The sequence below is a fragment of the Hordeum vulgare genome, unplaced genomic scaffold, assembly GCF_904849725.1.
Source record: "Hordeum vulgare subsp. vulgare unplaced genomic scaffold, MorexV3_pseudomolecules_assembly, whole genome shotgun sequence".
Taxonomy (NCBI): domain Eukaryota; kingdom Viridiplantae; phylum Streptophyta; class Magnoliopsida; order Poales; family Poaceae; genus Hordeum; species Hordeum vulgare.
Genome location: NW_025422566.1, coordinates 46124 through 64096, shown reverse-complemented (window position 1 = coordinate 64096; position 17973 = coordinate 46124). Strand labels below are relative to the sequence as shown.

Sequence of the window (17973 nt, the reverse complement as noted above, 5' to 3'; positions counted from 1 at the left end):
TCTCTTTAATAAACTTTTGTCTCATACGGAGTACTATATGATTTCACCGTTTGTTTCATCAGAAACAATCTGGGACGGAAGGATTCGAACCTCCGAGTAACGGGACCAAAACCCGCTGCCTTACCACTTGGCCACGCCCCATTTCGGGTTTTATGCGACACTAATAAACACTATTATGTTTATTTGTTATTCGTCAATACCATTTCAATTACATAAATAAAGAAGAGATATTCTCTTGCTAGTATTCTACACATGCAGATAATATAGAATCAAAAAAATGCATTGATCATTACATGGAATTCTATTAAGATATTATATGAAAGTCGAATTTATTCCACTCTCATTTGAGAGTGCGAATACAAGGAGGTATTTTGTGTTTGGGAAAGTCCGAAGAAAAAAAGATTTTGAATCTGCCTTTTCCTTCTTTCCCTTAAAAAAATAACTCAATCAAAATCCAATTATTTACTCTACAAGAATGAAATGCTTGTTATGCCTAATATACTTAGTTTAACCTGTATCTGTTTTAATTCTGTTCTTTATCCTACTAGTTTTTTCTTTGCCAAATTGCCCGAAGCTTATGCTATTTTCAATCCAATCGTGGATATTATGCCTGTTATACCTCTATTCTTTTTTCTATTAGCCTTTGTTTGGCAAGCTGCTGTAAGTTTTCGATGAAATCTTTAGTACTCTGTATGCCAAATTGAATGATGTGTTCATTCCAAAAAAAAAAATTAAAATGGGTAAAAGCCGAGAAGTTTTATATTTTTATATTATGAACCCTCAATTCTAAAATTGAAATTATTCTACATTGAATGGGTAGCTACAGCAATAAATTTGGATCAGCCTTTCTACTCCCCTGCACCTAGGTTGAGCAGGTACCTTTAGGTACCTACACAATACCTATTCAATACCACCTAACCCTATTTTTGCTATTGATAAGAGTTCTTATTATAAATGAATTCTTGCAATTTTTTTCCAGAATTCATTTTTGCATTTTTAGGTATCAAAAAAAACCATCCTAGTGGATCCGTGTGGTAAGGAAAAACTGGTAATCTATTCCTTAAAAAAAAATCTTGGAGATTATGTAATGCTTACTCTCAAACTTTTTGTTTATACAGTAGTGATATTCTTTGTTTCACTCTTTATCTTTGGATTCTTATCTAATGATCCAGGACGGAATCCTGGACGCGAGGAGTAAAAATTCAATTTTTTTTTTTTCTTACAAATTGGATTTGTTTCGTACATTTATCTATGAGAAAATCCGGGGGTCAGAATTCTTTCCAGTTTGAAAGTCCCAAATGATCCAAGGGAGCGGAAAGAGAGGGATTCGAACCCTCGGTACAAAAAAATTGTACAACGGATTAGCAATCCGCCGCTTTAGTCCACTCAGCCATCTCTCCACGTTCCAAAGCGAAAGGTTTCCGTGATATGATATAGGCAAGAAATAAGAAATAACGGTTGCAAAAAACCCCTTTTTTTCTTTCAAAAGTCTATAAAAATTATATTGCCAATTCCATTTTAGTTATATTCTTTTTTCTTAATGTTAATAAAAAAAAGAAGAAAATTCTTGTTTTTTCTTTGTAAAAATCGATATTGACCGAGAGACAATCAAATAGATTTTCTCTTTAGCGGGCATTTCCATATAGGACTTGTTATAATTATAATAAAACAAGCTATATATAAAAAAACGCTTTTTTTTTTTTTGTCGATTATTTATCAAGAAAGCAAAAAGGGTTCTTATCAAATCCACCATAAAATTGGAAAGAAGCATAAAGTAAGTAGACCTGACTCCTTGAATGATGCCTCTATCCGCTATTCTGATATATAAATTCGATGTAGATGAAATTGTATAAGCGAATTTTTCGTATTTCCTTAGACTTAGACCGCGCAAGACAAGAATTTTTCGCTATTTACGATTTCATATTCTTGTTACTAGATGTTCTATAGGAATAAGAAGAAATCGCAACTCCTTTGCGCTACACATAAAAATTGATTTCGAAGGTCCTTTTTTTTTTCAGAATCCTCCATTTTAGTTCTTCCCCCCATGCAATAGAGAGGGAATGGGAAAAAAGGGGTTACTTTTATTTTCATTTTTCCCTTAAAAGATAGACTTTGAAATAGGAGTCTTGGAATAATGCTGAATTCAAAGGTTTATTTCTATAAGTATAAGATAAGAAAAACAAATCGAATCAAATTCATGGATTTACAACGACCTCGGTTGTGACTCCATAGATAAAAATGGAAAATTTCTCTCTTCGAGACCATTGAAAAAGGGCATTGAACGAGAAAGAAATCGTCCACAGATATAAAACTATCATATGCCTTGGAAAGTGATATGAGGTGCTCGGAAATGGTTGAAGTAATTGAATAGGAGGATCACTATGACTATAGCCCTTGGTAGAGTTCCTAAAGAAGAAAATGATCTATTTGATACTATGGATGACTGGTTACGAAGGGACCGTTTCGTTTTTGTAGGATGGTCTGGCCTATTGCTCTTTCCTTGTGCTTATTTCGCTTTAGGGGGTTGGTTTACAGGGACAACTTTTGTAACTTCTTGGTATACCCATGGATTGGCAAGTTCCTATTTGGAAGGTTGTAATTTCTTAACCGCAGCAGTTTCTACCCCTGCCAATAGTTTAGCACACTCTTTGTTGCTACTATGGGGGCCAGAAGCACAAGGAGATTTTACTCGTTGGTGTCAATTAGGCGGTCTATGGACTTTTGTAGCTCTCCACGGGGCTTTTGCACTAATAGGTTTCATGTTACGCCAATTTGAACTTGCTCGGTCTGTTCAATTGCGGCCTTATAATGCAATCTCATTCTCTGGTCCAATTGCTGTTTTTGTTTCGGTATTCCTTATTTATCCACTGGGGCAATCTGGTTGGTTCTTTGCGCCGAGTTTTGGCGTAGCAGCGATATTTCGATTCATCCTTTTCTTCCAAGGATTTCATAATTGGACGTTGAACCCATTTCATATGATGGGAGTTGCCGGAGTATTAGGCGCGGCTCTGCTATGCGCTATTCATGGAGCAACCGTAGAAAACACTCTATTTGAGGACGGTGATGGTGCAAATACCTTCCGTGCTTTTAACCCAACTCAAGCTGAAGAAACTTATTCAATGGTCACTGCTAACCGCTTTTGGTCCCAAATCTTTGGTGTTGCTTTTTCCAATAAACGTTGGTTACATTTCTTTATGCTATTTGTACCCGTCACCGGTTTATGGATGAGTGCTATTGGCGTAGTTGGCTTGGCTCTGAACTTACGTGCCTATGACTTTGTTTCCCAGGAAATCCGTGCAGCGGAAGATCCTGAATTCGAGACTTTCTACACCAAAAATATTCTTTTAAACGAGGGTATTCGTGCGTGGATGGCAGCTCAGGATCAGCCTCATGAAAATCTTATATTCCCTGAGGAGGTTCTACCACGTGGAAACGCTCTTTAATGGAACTTTCGTTTTAGCTGGTCGTGACCAAGAAACCACCGGCTTTGCTTGGTGGGCTGGGAATGCCAGACTTATCAATTTGTCCGGTAAACTACTTGGAGCTCACGTAGCCCATGCCGGATTAATCGTATTCTGGGCCGGAGCAATGAACCTATTTGAAGTGGCCCATTTCGTACCAGAAAAGCCCATGTATGAACAAGGGTTGATTTTACTTCCACACTTAGCTACTCTAGGTTGGGGAGTAGGGCCAGGGGGGGAAGTTCTAGATACTTTTCCATACTTTGTATCTGGCGTACTTCACCTAATTTCCTCCGCAGTCTTAGGCTTCGGTGGCATTTATCACGCGCTTCTGGGACCCGAGACTCTTGAAGAATCTTTTCCATTCTTTGGTTATGTCTGGAAAGATAGAAATAAAATGACTACAATTTTGGGTATTCACTTAATTTTGTTAGGTCTAGGTGCTTTTCTTCTAGTACTCAAGGCTCTTTATTTTGGCGGTGTATATGATACCTGGGCCCCTGGGGGGGGAGATGTAAGAAAAATTACCAATTTGACCCTTAGTCCCAGTGTTATATTTGGTTATTTACTAAAATCTCCTTTTGGGGGAGAAGGGTGGATTGTTAGTGTAGATGATTTAGAAGATATAATTGGTGGACATGTATGGTTGGGTTTTATTTGTGTATTTGGGGGAATTTGGCATATTTTAACCAAACCCTTCGCATGGGCTCGCCGTGCATTTGTATGGTCTGGAGAAGCTTACTTGTCTTATAGTTTAGCTGCTTTATCTGTCTTTGGTTTTATCGCTTGTTGTTTTGTATGGTTCAATAATACAGCTTATCCGAGTGAGTTTTATGGACCCACCGGGCCAGAAGCTTCTCAAGCTCAAGCATTTACTTTTCTAGTTAGAGACCAGCGTCTTGGAGCTAATGTGGGATCCGCTCAAGGACCCACAGGTTTAGGGAAATATCTAATGCGTTCCCCAACTGGGGAGGTTATCTTTGGAGGGGAAACTATGCGTTTTTGGGACCTTCGTGCTCCATGGTTAGAACCTCTAAGGGGCCCCAACGGTTTGGACTTGAGTAGGTTGAAAAAAGACATACAACCTTGGCAAGAACGGCGCTCAGCAGAATATATGACCCACGCTCCTTTAGGCTCTTTAAATTCCGTGGGTGGCGTAGCGACCGAGATCAATGCAGTTAATTATGTCTCTCCTAGAAGTTGGTTATCAACTTCTCATTTTGTTCTAGGATTCTTCTTTTTTGTGGGCCATTTATGGCATGCAGGAAGAGCCCGAGCTGCTGCAGCAGGTTTTGAAAAGGGAATCGATCGTGATTTGGAACCTGTTCTTTACATGAACCCTCTTAACTAAGATTTTCTTATTTATACCTGTTCTACTTTTTTTCTGTTCTGGCTCGGTTATTCTATCTAGCCGAGCCATTCATTCCTTTTTATGAAAGAAAGATAAGGGACAGAATAAAAAAAAATGAAAGAAACAAACGTATTCAATAAGCAAAAGGAGAGAGAGGGATTCGAACCCTCGATAGTTCCTAGAACTATACCGGTTTTCAAGACCGGAGCTATCAACCACTCAGCCATCTCTCCACCGCCTAATCCTTATTTTACTCCTACAAATAGAACATAGCCATATAAAAAATAAAAATATTTATTAACCTCTAGAAAGATATCAGATACAAGTTCCTTTTCGATATATCTCTGTATACTGTATACACGGATACAGGATCCGCTATACCCGCTTGTGAAATAAAGACTAAATAACCTCCTCTCACCCCCATATCCAAATAAAAAAGAGGTTAAGTAATAAATTTTAATTAAAGAGAAGAATCAATGGATTCATGATTAAACCCCTCCTACTTCTTGTATTTTTTTACAATTTTGGTTAAGTGAGGGATCAAATATGTAGTCAACTTTATTTGATGGTAGCTTGGAGGATTAGAAATATGACTATTGCTTTCCAATTAGCTGTTTTTGCATTAATTGCGACTTCCTCAGTCTTAGTAATTAGTGTACCCCTTGTATTTGCTTCTCCTGATGGTTGGTCAAATAATAAAAATGTTGTATTTTCCGGTACATCATTATGGATTGGACTAGTCTTTCTCGTAGCTATTCTGAATTCTCTCATTTCTTAAATTAAATTTGGTTAATATTTAGTAACCCCATAAAAAAGAAATAATAAAGGCCATTTAAAAAATTCGAATAGTGAGACGTATTAAAACGCAATTTGCGTTCCGAATTGCTAGCTCTTCTCTTTCAGTATTATGAAATTCCCATTAGAATATTCATTGACAGATAATAAAAAAAGGAAAACTCTAATATCTAATATAATAGAATAGAAAATGAAATGAAACGGTCGACCCAGACATAGACGGTCGACCCAAGCGGATATACGCTATAAAATATATACCGTAGCGAGCGTAGTTCAATGGTAAAACATCTCCTTGCCAAGGAGAAGATACGGGTTCGATTCCCGCCGCTCGCCCGCTTAATTTATCAAAGTACTATGATAAAAAGTTTAGTCTAGTTAATTGTTTAACTACTTATATTAAATTAAGTATTAATTAAGTATTAGTCTAGTGCCGTATCCCTTACTATATTTACCCTTCCTTTGCATCCCCCTCAAAAAAAGAGGGCGCTCCGGAGGCAGAAATAGAACTAGCCAACAGAGCCCCAAAATTGGGTATTAACTGAGACAAACAACGGGCAAACTGTTTTTAAAAGGAAGGGAGAGGTAGACTGTCCCTTTCATTTCATTTTTATTTTCTGCAAGGTAGGGAGAAGCCTTGCGCCTTCTTTTTGTGAAGGCAAGTGGCTTCGCAAATTGCTCAATTTTGCCCTCTAGGGCCCGGAACTAATGAATAAAAAAGGGTTGGATACGCCCCTCTACCATATCTAGAGAAATAGAATACTCCTTTTATAGAGACTGCTAAGTGCGGAGACGGGAATCGAACCCGTGACCTCAAGGTTATGAGCCTCGTGAGCTACCAAACTGCTCTACTCCGCTCTGTAGTACCAGAAACTGGTGGACAAAAAAGGCTTGAATACAAGCCTTTAACATGTCTAGACAAATAGAATACTCCTTTTATACAGAATGGAGCGGGTAGCGGGAATCGAACCCGCATCGTTAGCTTGGAAGGCTAGGGGTTATAGTCGACGTTGGTTGATTATTTTTAACGTCTCTAATTCAAAACCGAACATGAAATTTTGATTTCATTCGGCTCCTTTATGGATATTCTCACCACTTAACATCTATGTCAGCTTTTCTATTTGAATGGAACCAAAGCTCTCTGCTTTCTAGATGATCCTTATAGAGTAGGAGATAGAAATTCTATCTAAATCCATCTAATCTACTTACTTCGTTCCCTAATTTCATTCAAGAGATCCTGAGGAAAAGAATTGGGTTTCCACCGAGCTGAAACAATATGCGGATGGTTCTAGTAAACCAAAACTATCGTTTTTTAGCTATTTGGCTTCCTTATCCTTTAACAAAAGAAGATTTAGTTACGATTGGAAATCAACTTTTTTGTATCTTCATCCATAGATCCTTTACTCATATTTTCAAAATTGGAATACTTAAATCCAATGCAAAATTATGCTTCGCGACTCTGTACTCATATCATAATCCAATTTTTATTTTGGATGCAATTTAAATTAGTTTTTGGGTACAAATCGCCAGAATGTATATTCTTCCTCAATATGCTATTGAGAGGAAAAGGATTTAATCCTTTATAAGAACTAAAGTTTTCATCGGAATATAAAAAAAAACTTAAGGATGCCTTAAGTATATCATTTCAAATTCAGTTATTAATAGAACGAATCACACTTTTACCACTAAACTATACCCGCTACATTGTATATTATGGTATAAATGGTACCCTTTGTCAAGGATAGCCATTTGACAAGGAGGCTAATTCCCCCTTATTGAATCAGATGGAGAAGGTTCATGACACTGAGCCATTGGTACTTCTACTTCGATCGCGCGCCTTTACTTTAGGATTTAGATAGCCCCTCTCCCTCTGGTCTGTAAAATAAATCTCTTCTTACCCTGCTAATAGCGCCTGAACCAAATGTATTTATTTTGATTAGGATCCTATCCTATTCTACGGTTACGACTACAATAATCATTATTTACTTTGCGAGGACGTAAGTGTGCCAGACTGCTAAATTGTTTTATTATTCCTACAATATAAACTAGGGGATATAGGGGGTAACACTGTCCCTATAAATTCCTTTTTTCCTTTTCTTTTTTGTCCAGAATTGAACAAAAAAGAAATTATAGAAGATGTTTTCTTCCCCCATTAAGTCCGAGCCATAGAGTAAGAGTGAGATGAGTTTTCCAAATTCATCATAGACTTTCCCTATGGCTTGATAGAAGTAAGAAGCAAAGAGTTGTAACTTAAAGAGTCGTAACTTAAAGAAAAAAACGGACAGGGCTGACAGATTTACCTGATGTAAAGAAGATCCTAAAAGTCTATGATTAGTCGACTCTCTCCATTTAACACTTTCCTCTCTCTCCTTTTTTCCACTGACTCAATGCTAGTTTATTAGATTCTTGTTTAAAAGAATCAAAAAAGTTCAATAGAACTAAGAACACATAAAAAATAGCATAGAGGATCAAGGCCATTACCAAAAGTTCCTCCCAAGGATCCTATCCTATTGGGTATCTGTTCCCTGCCTTTTCCCGCTAGGATTGGAAATCTTATATTTTCCATATACCATTGAATCCTTGGGGTTCCAGAATCCGCCTATTTTACTAGCCTTCGGAAACGGAAAACCATGAACCAAGAAGAGTTGGGTATGTTTTTTTTTCTTAATTTTATTTTGAGCTCTCAAGATATCAATACATATACAATCTATACATAATGTCTCTCTCTATATCTCTATATATTATATATATATAATATGTACATTATGCAGTAGACCCATAATGGGAAATCAAAGTGGCAAATTTTTGAATTAAATAAAAAGCCCTTTTAACTCAGTGGTAGAGTAATGCCATGGTAAGGCATAAGTCATCGGTTCAAATCCGATAAAGGGCTTTTTAAATTAGTGGTAGAGTAATCTCGTGCTAAGACGTAAGTCATTGGTTCGAATCTGATAGAGTACTTTTCTACTAAATTGATTCGCTTTTTTCTTTGTTTTTGAAGCTTTCTCTTTAGAGAATTTTATGACTTAGTGCGGGATGAATGCATTTTTGGTCTGAACACTAAATGAAGCACGGAATGGAAATAAAAAAAAAATTGGACTCTTTTTCATCTTATCTTAGATCAATAAAATAACTACCTGTACTGAACTAATCTAGAATCCCTTTTAGTAATCCATTCTTATTCTATACATTTAAAATGAATTTCCCTAAAAGGTAGAGGATGATCCATGAATTAATCTAACCATCAACTAAAAAAATCCTAGATGAAAACATAGCAGAAAAGTTAGAAAAACTCTTTGCTTTGGATCTAGTTATACTTTTCGAGTATATTGACAATTCAAAAAAACTGCTCATACTATGATTATAGTATAATCACGAGCGGTTGTATATGGCCCTATCGTCTAGTGATGCCCCTATCGTCTAGTGGTTCAGGACATCTCTCTTTCAAGGAGGCAGCGGGGATTCGACTTCCCCTGGGGGTAGGGAGTATTATGAAAGGAGGTTAATCATAGATTAGCAAAAACCCTAGAATAAATTCTTCCTGGGTCGATGCCCGAGTGGTTAATGGGGACGGACTGTAAATTCGTTGACAATGTCTACGCTGGTTCAAATCCAGCTCGGCCCAAAAATCTAGGGCTTCGTGAATATGAACTAAATCCTTTTGTTTTTCTCCCATAAAATAAAATGTCTGATCTATAGAAATAAAAGAGAAATAAAAAAGGGGATTTTTTTTTCTAATCCATATCTCTCTCATTCCTTTCTTACAAACAAAAGAGTTTTTCTTGTTGAAGGGTGGATTATTATCCATTTTTAGTGATAAAAAATCACGACATACTAGTTATGTCACTCTCACTATACCCACGTATAATATAATATTAATATGTGGGTATGTAGTATATGATTCGTCTATTTCTTAGAGTACGACAGACGAATCGAATCTTCTTATGGTTCTATTTAAGAATGGGTATGCCATACACCCCGCGGGGATTGTAGTTCAATTGGTCAGAGCACCGCCCTGTCAAGGCGGAAGCTGCGGGTTCGAGCCCCGTCAGTCCCGAACTAGGGTTCAATGAATGGAGAAATTCATATTTCCTTTTTCCATGAAAAAAAAGGGGCAGGGAGCAAGATCAAATACCCATAGGGCACCCTTACTTCACTTTTTTATTTTGCATCTCTCATTAAAGAGGGAGGGAAGGAGTATAGGAATTTTTTTCACTACTCCCGATCGATAAAGATAAAGAAAGACACACATACGATATGTGGATTAGTAGAATTTTAGGATATTACTCTATCTTTCTTTATGATGATACCATCCTCATCTTAATTTCCTATTCCACTGTTATGGAATAGAGTACCGGTATTTTACCGGAATCCATACATAAATTGTATTCCCTTTTTATTTCAGACCTCTTTTCCCCATCTCACTTCTACTGCTTATTTGGATGTCTATGTGACCCATAGAAAGTTGCTCATATAATACATACATAATTGTATGTATAACTATAAGAAAAAGGAAGAGAAATTGTATAAGATTAAGAAAGCTCGTGGGTTAGAGATATAGAAAAGAAAAAGTAGAAAAAAAAGGATTAAAAAAGAGGGAATTCCTAATCCAATCAAAAAACCCATTTTGGTCTTAGTATGGATATAGGATCTTCCTATGTTATACTATATAACTCTCATCCATGAATTGATTTGATAGATCCGATATTCATAATATTGAATTGATTCAGTATTATCAGAATGCAAGCCCTACCCTTGAATTTACAAGATACCCCTTTTTCCTCTCCATGGGATTACATCCCGAGTTATTGTGAAAATAAAAAATAAAGAGGTTATGGAAGTCAATATTCTCGCATTTATTGCTACTGCACTGTTCATTCTAATTCCTACTTCTTTTTTACTTATTATTTATGTAAAAACAGTCAGCCAAAATAATTAAGTGGAATTCCAATTAATCATTGAAGAAATGAAAAAGGGATTAAATAAAAAAAATCCAAGTCTTAAATGAAAGGATCTGGTTGGAATCTTAAAGTGTGGTAGAAAGAACTACATATAGTTTTTTCTACGACACTTTAGAGTCTTTCTATTATATTATCTTTGAATCTACATAGAATAGATTAGTAGATTGAAATAGTTAAGTAGTCTAATTCAATTTCTTTTTTCATTGCATCCACTTAATTTCAATCAGGTCAAAATAAAAAAATCGAAGACAATTCTTGACCAAAGAATCCATGGAAGGAAAGAAAAATAATATAAGAATAGACTATAGTAAAAAGTAAAAGGAAAAAACCAGCGAATCTTTCATGCTTAAATATCCCGCGAGATGCTTCAAAAGAGAATAAAAATTATTCTAAGAATAAAGAAAGAGTATAAAACAAATGGAAAATGTGTGATATGCCGTGAATAGTTCCGTGGAAGAAAGTCTAATTTTCTTATGTATAGAACTTTTTTTAACCATTAGTCATTTCTAGTAGAAATTCTTAATTGGTATAATGGCTCTTTCTTACAATACAAGAGTTTCTTACAGGAGTGAAACAAAACTAAAGAAAAAGATTAAAGAATAACGTTTGACAAAATAATTAATGCAAAACGATCAATTAAAAAAAGAATTGATACAACAATTTGATTACTTAATCAATTAGTAGTATCGTATCCCTAGAGTCCACTCCTTCCCCATACTACTAGTGAAAGAGAAAATGTAAAGACTACCATTAAAGCAGCCCAAGCGAGACTTACTATATCCATCTAAATTATGTCTCCTATTTCTATGAAGGGATTATTCTACTATTGATCAATAATCATAGTGGAATCAAGGGTACAGAGTCAAAAAGGGCTTCTGCCCTAAGGCCATGGATCAATCAGTTCAAGGAATTTACTCCTAACAAATTCTTATAGGAATTCTTGTAGAATTAGAGAGCATTAAAAATACGATACTATAAAGCCCTTTTTTCCTTACCTTAAAAAAGAAAGAGTACGGGAATGATGTCCTGAATAGAAGAAGCGGGAATAGGAAGATTTTTTATTCCTTTTGTTACTCTAGTGTATGTAGGTCACATAAGATGTACGATAAAAAAATGTATGATAATTAGGAAGTCTTGATATTCTTTCGTGGAGTCCCTTCTGGAATCTTAGATTGAAAAAGAGAAGAATGCCCCTTAGGGACCTTTCTTTGGATACCAAGATTTCTGACATCTTATCCTCGTATTTAAAAATTCTCAAATCGAATCAATTAAGAACCAATTCAAATTCATATAATAAAAGAATAAGGAAACACTACCTCACCCCTATTGATAACCATTTTGGCCACTACCGCCAAAACAAACCCTAACCCTAGTTTAAGGATAGAACTATGGTATGGTTTCTCTAAACCCAGTATCGGCAGGCTTAGTTACTCTCTTGCCCGAACTTATGCGAAGTAAAAATTGATTGAATTCGATCAGTACTAGAAAACCTAAGTATTTTATTGATCAGGCGGCACCCAGATTTGAACTGGGGATAAAGGATTTGCAGTCCCCTGCCTTACCGCTTGGCCATGCCGCCAAAAAATCCGATCGAAAATCTAGAAAACAGCAAGTATTCATCCACGTTTTCTTACGAAAAGCCCCTTTCTTTTATTTTGAATATAATTAAACTTACTTTTTTCCAATCTTTTTCAAAAAAGATACTCCTGCTTTTTTTGATCCAGTTTCGATTATTCTCCTCGATAGATTCTATCTTAAAACATACATTGCTAACACAATAAAACTTCCCATTTCTTTCTATTGAGATGAAAAAGAAGAAAAGTGGATTTCTAGTCACAGGCTGCAAAATTCAGAACAAATTGGAACCATTAACTAGAATTCTCTTTCTTTTTTGAATTGCAGTAGTGAACTACTCTTAAATCGGTATTATCTCCCCCCCTTCAATTTCAATGGCATAATAAAATATTATGGCTTTATGCTTAATCCGTGTATAGGTGAACTTTAGGTCCGAGCAGCATTATTATCCAAAGATCCCCTTTATGTACATATCTCTATGGGGAATCGTGCTTTAATTTTTCAAAGTATTAAATTAAATATCTTGAATAAAAAAAGGAAATTTGCTCTGATATTAGAGTATAACCTGACTATCTTGGCCTACCCAAGTGAAATTACGATAAAAGAAAAGCATGGATATGGGGAGAGGTGGATAATTAGATTGGCATGTACTTAAAAAAGGGACTTACTTTATTTTAGAATTCCACAATGAAATACTTAATTTTCTAGCAATTATACTACTCCGATCCGAAATAAAAAAGAACCCTCAAATTATTTTTAGAAATTAAAGTAAGCACGCTATTCTAAATCGAAGTAAAGTAAAACTTTCTAGTGTATTATATTACGGCTTTATTACATTCATAGAAAGGGGATAAAATGAGAAATCTTTGCCATTCAATCTGATTAGAATATTATAAAGTATAAGTGGCATAATTTTTTTTGTAGGAATATTTTAGCAATTCATTTTCATTTCATTTGTACCCCTGGTAAACTAGAATTTTCGTCGAAATGGTCTCTATTCATATGTATGAAATACATATATGAAATACGTATGTGGAGTTCCCTAGAATTTCATGTGATTCAGTAAACAGAATATAGATTCCATGATTGCTAGATCAATCCGTAGGGATTGATGAAGAGTGAGCTGATAATGGAATTTTTCTTTGATAAACAGGAAACTTAAGATTAAGATGCTCCGGAATGGAAACGAGGGAATGTCCACAATACCCGGATTTAGTCAGATCCAATTCGAGGGATTTTTTAGGTTCATTAATCAAGCCTTGGCAGAAGAACTTGACAAGTTTCCAACAATTAAAGATCCAGATCACGAAATTGCATTTCAATTATTTGCGAAAGGATATCAATTGCTAGAACCCTCGATAAAAGAAAGAGATGCTGTGTATGAATCACTCACCTATTCTTCCGAATTATATGTATCTGCGAGATTAATTTTTGGTTTCGATGTGCAAAAGCAAACCATTTCTATCGGAAACATTCCTATAATGAATTCCTTAGGAACCTTTATTATAAATGGAATATACCGAATTGTGATCAATCAAATATTGCTAAGTCCTGGTATTTACTACCGCTCGGAATTAGATCATAAGGGAATTTCTATCTACACCGGGACTATAATATCAGATTGGGGAGGGAGATCGGAATTAGCAATTGATAAAAAAGAAAGGATATGGGCTCGCGTGAGTAGAAAACAAAAGATATCTATTCTAGTTCTATCATCAGCTATGGGTTCGAATCTAAGAGAAATTCTAGATAATGTTTCCTACCCTGAAATTTTCTTGTCTTTCCCGAATGCTAAGGAGAAGAAGAGGATTGAGTCAAAAGAAAAAGCTATTTTGGAGTTTTATCAACAATTTGCTTGTGTAGGTGGGGACCTGGTATTTTCGGAGTCCTTATGCGAGGAATTACAAAAGAAATTTTTTCAACAAAAATGTGAATTAGGAAGGATTGGTCGACGAAATATGAATCGGAGACTTAATCTTGATATACCTCAGAACAATACATTCTTGTTACCACGAGATGTATTGGCCGCTACGGATCATTTGATTGGAATGAAATTTGGAACGGGTATACTTGACGATGACGATATGAATCACTTGAAAAATAAACGTATTCGTTCGGTTGCGGATCTGTTACAAGATCAATTCGGATTGGCTCTTGGTCGTTTACAACATGCAGTTCAAAAAACTATTCGTAGAGTATTCATACGTCAATCGAAACCGACTCCCCAAACTTTGGTAACTCCAACTTCAACTTCAATTTTATTAATAACTACTTATGAGACCTTTTTTGGCACATACCCATTATCTCAAGTTTTTGATCAAACGAATCCATTGACACAAACTGTTCATGGGCGAAAAGTGAGTTGTTTAGGTCCTGGAGGGTTGACGGGGAGAACCGCAAGTTTTCGGAGCCGAGATATTCATCCGAGTCACTATGGGCGTATTTGTCCAATTGACACGTCTGAAGGAATCAATGTTGGACTTACTGGATCCTTAGCAATTCATGCGAGAATTGATCACTTGTGGGGATCTATAGAGAGTCCGTTTTATGAAATATCTGCTGAGAAAGCAAAAGAAAAAAAAGAGAGACAGGTGGTTTATCTATCACCAAATAGAGATGAGTATTATATGATAGCAGCAGGAAATTCTTTGTCCTTGAATCAAGGTATTCAGGAAGAACAGGTTGTTCCAGCTAGATACCGCCAAGAATTCTTGACTATTGCATGGGAACAGATTCATGTTAGAAGTATTTTTCCTTTCCAATATTTTTCTATTGGGGGTTCTCTCATTCCTTTTATTGAGCACAATGATGCGAATCGGGCTTTAATGAGTTCTAATATGCAGCGCCAAGCAGTTCCACTTTCTCGGTCCGAGAAATGCATTGTTGGAACTGGATTGGAACGCCAAACAGCTCTAGATTCGAGGGTTTCCGTTATAGCCGAACGCGAGGGAAAGATCATTTCTACTGATAGTCATAAGATACTTTTATCAAGTAGTGGGAAGACTATAAGTATTCCTTTAGTTAACCACCGTCGCTCTAACAAAAATACTTGTATGCACCAAAAACCTCGGGTTCCACGGGGTAAATCCATTAAAAAAGGACAAATTTTAGCAGAAGGAGCTGCTACAGTTGGGGGGGAACTTGCTTTAGGAAAAAACGTATTAGTAGCTTATATGCCATGGGAAGGTTACAATTTTGAAGACGCAGTACTAATTAGCGAACGTTTGGTATATGAGGATATTTATACCTCTTTTCACATCCGGAAATATGAAATTCAGACGGATACGACAAGCCAGGGCTCCGCTGAAAAAATCACTAAAGAAATACCACATCTAGAAGAACATTTACTCCGCAATTTGGACAAAAATGGAGTTGTTAGGTTGGGATCCTGGGTAGAAACTGGTGATATTTTAGTAGGTAAATTAACGCCTCAGATAGCGAGCGAATCATCATATATCGCAGAAGCTGGATTATTACGGGCCATATTCGGCCTTGAGGTTTCCACTTCAAAAGAAACTTCTCTGAAATTACCTATAGGTGGAAGAGGGCGCGTTATCGATGTGAAATGGATCCAAAGGGACCCCCTCGACATAATGGTTCGTGTATATATTTTACAGAAACGTGAAATCAAAGTTGGGGATAAAGTAGCCGGAAGACATGGGAATAAAGGGATCATTTCCAAAATTTTGCCTAGGCAAGATATGCCCTATTTGCAAGATGGAACACCCGTTGATATGGTCTTCAATCCCTTAGGAGTACCCTCCCGAATGAATGTGGGACAAATATTTGAAAGCTCGCTCGGATTAGCGGGGGATCTGCTAAAGAAACATTATAGAATAGCACCCTTTGATGAGAGATATGAGCAAGAGGCTTCAAGAAAACTTGTGTTTTCAGAATTATATGAAGCCAGTAAAGAAACAAAAAATCCATGGGTATTTGAACCCGAGTACCCGGGAAAAAGCAGAATATTTGATGGAAGAACAGGCGACCCCTTTGAGCAACCTGTTCTAATAGGGAAGTCCTATATCTTAAAATTAATTCATCAAGTTGATGAGAAAATTCATGGGCGTTCTACTGGGCCCTACTCACTTGTTACACAACAACCGGTTAGAGGAAGAGCCAAGCAAGGGGGACAACGAGTAGGAGAAATGGAAGTTTGGGCTTTAGAAGGATTTGGTGTTGCTCATATTTTACAAGAGATACTTACTTATAAATCTGACCATCTTATAGCTCGCCAAGAAATACTTAATGCTACGATCTGGGGAAAAAGAATACCTAATCATGAGGATCCTCCAGAATCTTTTCGAGTGCTCGTTCGAGAACTACGATCTTTGGCTCTAGAACTGAATCATTTCCTTGTATCTGAAAAGAACTTCCAGGTTAATAGGGAGGAAGTTTGATCGGAATAAATATAAATTCTTTTCTTATTTCTATTTTATGATTGACCAATATAAACATCAACAACTTCAAATTGGACTCGTTTCCCCTCAACAAATAAAGGCTTGGGCTAACAAAAACCTACCTAATGGAGAAGCCGTTGGCGAAGTCACAAGGCCCTCTACTTTTCATTATAAAACCGATAAACCAGAAAAAGATGGATTGTTTTGCGAAAGAATCTTTGGACCCATAAAAAGCGGGATTTGCGGTTGTGGCAATTCTCGAGCGAGCGGAGCTGAAAACGAAGACGAAAGATTTTGCCAAAAATGCGGGGTAGAATTTGTGGATTCTCGGATACGAAGATATCAAATGGGATACATCAAACTCGCATGTCCCGTGACTCATGTGTGGTATTTGAAAGGTCTTCCTAGTTATATCGCGAATCTTTTAGATAAACCTCTTAAGAAGTTGGAGGGCCTAGTATACGGCGATTTCTCTTTTGCTAGGCCCAGCACTAAAAAACCCACTTTTTTACGATTACGAGGTTTATTCGAAGAGGAAATTGCATCCTGTAACCACAGCATTTCTCCCTTTTTTTCTACCCCAGGCTTTGCAACATTTCGAAATCGGGAAATTGCGACAGGAGCAGGTGCTATTAGAGAACAATTAGCAGATTTGGATTTGCGAATTATTATAGAGAATTCTTTGGTCGAATGGAAGGAATTAGAAGACGAGGGGTATAGTGGAGATGAGTGGGAAGATAGAAAAAGACGAATAAGAAAAGTTTTTTTGATTAGACGCATGCAATTGGCGAAACATTTTATTCAAACAAATGTAGAACCAGAATGGATGGTTTTGTGCTTATTACCGGTTCTTCCTCCCGAATTGAGACCTATTGTTTATAGGTCTGGAGATAAAGTAGTGACTTCAGACATTAATGAACTTTATAAGAGAGTTATCCGTCGGAACAACAATCTTGCCTATCTATTAAAAAGAAGTGAATTAGCGCCAGCAGATTTAGTAATGTGCCAGGAAAAATTGGTACAAGAAGCCGTGGATACACTTCTTGATAGTGGGTCCCGCGGGCAACCGACGAGGGATGGTCACAATAAAGTATACAAATCACTTTCAGATGTAATTGAAGGTAAAGAGGGAAGGTTTCGCGAGACTCTGCTTGGGAAACGGGTCGATTACTCGGGGCGTTCTGTCATTGTTGTGGGTCCTTCGCTTTCATTACATCAATGTGGATTACCTCTAGAGATAGCAATAAAGCTTTTTCAGCTATTTGTAATTCGCGATTTAATCACGAAACGCGCCACTTCTAATGTCAGGATTGCTAAAAGGAAAATTTGGGAAAAGGAACCCATTGTATGGGAAATACTTCAAGAAGTTATGCGGGGACATCCTGTACTGTTAAATAGAGCACCTACTCTGCATAGATTAGGCATACAGGCCT

General features: G+C 36.6%; 2 protein-coding genes and 8 non-coding genes across 10 annotated transcripts; 6 read left to right on the top strand and 4 right to left on the bottom strand.

Annotated features, from left to right (window-relative positions):
* Positions 1 to 1312: 1312 nt before the first annotated feature.
* TRNAS-GCU lies at positions 1313 to 1400 on the bottom strand. The gene has a single exon. It is a non-coding gene; the product is annotated as a tRNA-Ser (tRNA).
* Positions 1401 to 1697: 297 nt separating this feature from the next.
* On the top strand, positions 1698 to 3573 carry LOC123420218 (photosystem II D2 protein). Its single transcript, XM_045107301.1, has one exon. It carries the CDS (start codon positions 2382 to 2384, stop codon positions 3441 to 3443), a length of 1062 nt encoding a protein of 353 aa, XP_044963236.1. The 5' UTR covers positions 1698 to 2381; the 3' UTR covers positions 3444 to 3573.
* Positions 3574 to 4957: 1384 nt separating this feature from the next.
* TRNAS-UGA lies at positions 4958 to 5045 on the bottom strand. The gene has a single exon. It is a non-coding gene; the product is annotated as a tRNA-Ser (tRNA).
* Positions 5046 to 5869: 824 nt separating this feature from the next.
* TRNAG-GCC lies at positions 5870 to 5940 on the top strand. The gene has a single exon. It is a non-coding gene; the product is annotated as a tRNA-Gly (tRNA).
* Positions 5941 to 6044: 104 nt separating this feature from the next.
* LOC123420211 (DNA-directed RNA polymerase subunit beta) lies at positions 6045 to 17286 on the top strand. The gene has a single exon (XM_045107295.1). The coding sequence runs from the start codon at positions 13310 to 13312 to the stop codon at positions 16538 to 16540; it is 3231 nt and encodes a 1076-aa protein (XP_044963230.1). The 5' UTR covers positions 6045 to 13309; the 3' UTR covers positions 16541 to 17286.
* TRNAM-CAU lies at positions 6389 to 6462 on the bottom strand. Its single transcript has one exon. It is a non-coding gene; the product is annotated as a tRNA-Met (tRNA).
* Positions 8426 to 8497, top strand: TRNAT-GGU. The gene has a single exon. It is a non-coding gene; the product is annotated as a tRNA-Thr (tRNA).
* Positions 9148 to 9229, top strand: TRNAY-GUA. Its single transcript has one exon. It is a non-coding gene; the product is annotated as a tRNA-Tyr (tRNA).
* On the top strand, positions 9588 to 9661 carry TRNAD-GUC. The gene has a single exon. It is a non-coding gene; the product is annotated as a tRNA-Asp (tRNA).
* Positions 12074 to 12144, bottom strand: TRNAC-GCA. The gene has a single exon. It is a non-coding gene; the product is annotated as a tRNA-Cys (tRNA).
* Positions 17287 to 17973: the final 687 nt, after the last annotated feature.

Coding starts and splice junctions, on each gene's coding strand:
- LOC123420218 (XM_045107301.1), top strand. CDS start 2,382: ATGACTATAGCCCTTGGTAGAGTTCCTAAAGAAGAAAATGATCTATTT.
- LOC123420211 (XM_045107295.1), top strand. CDS start 13,310: ATGCTCCGGAATGGAAACGAGGGAATGTCCACAATACCCGGATTTAGT.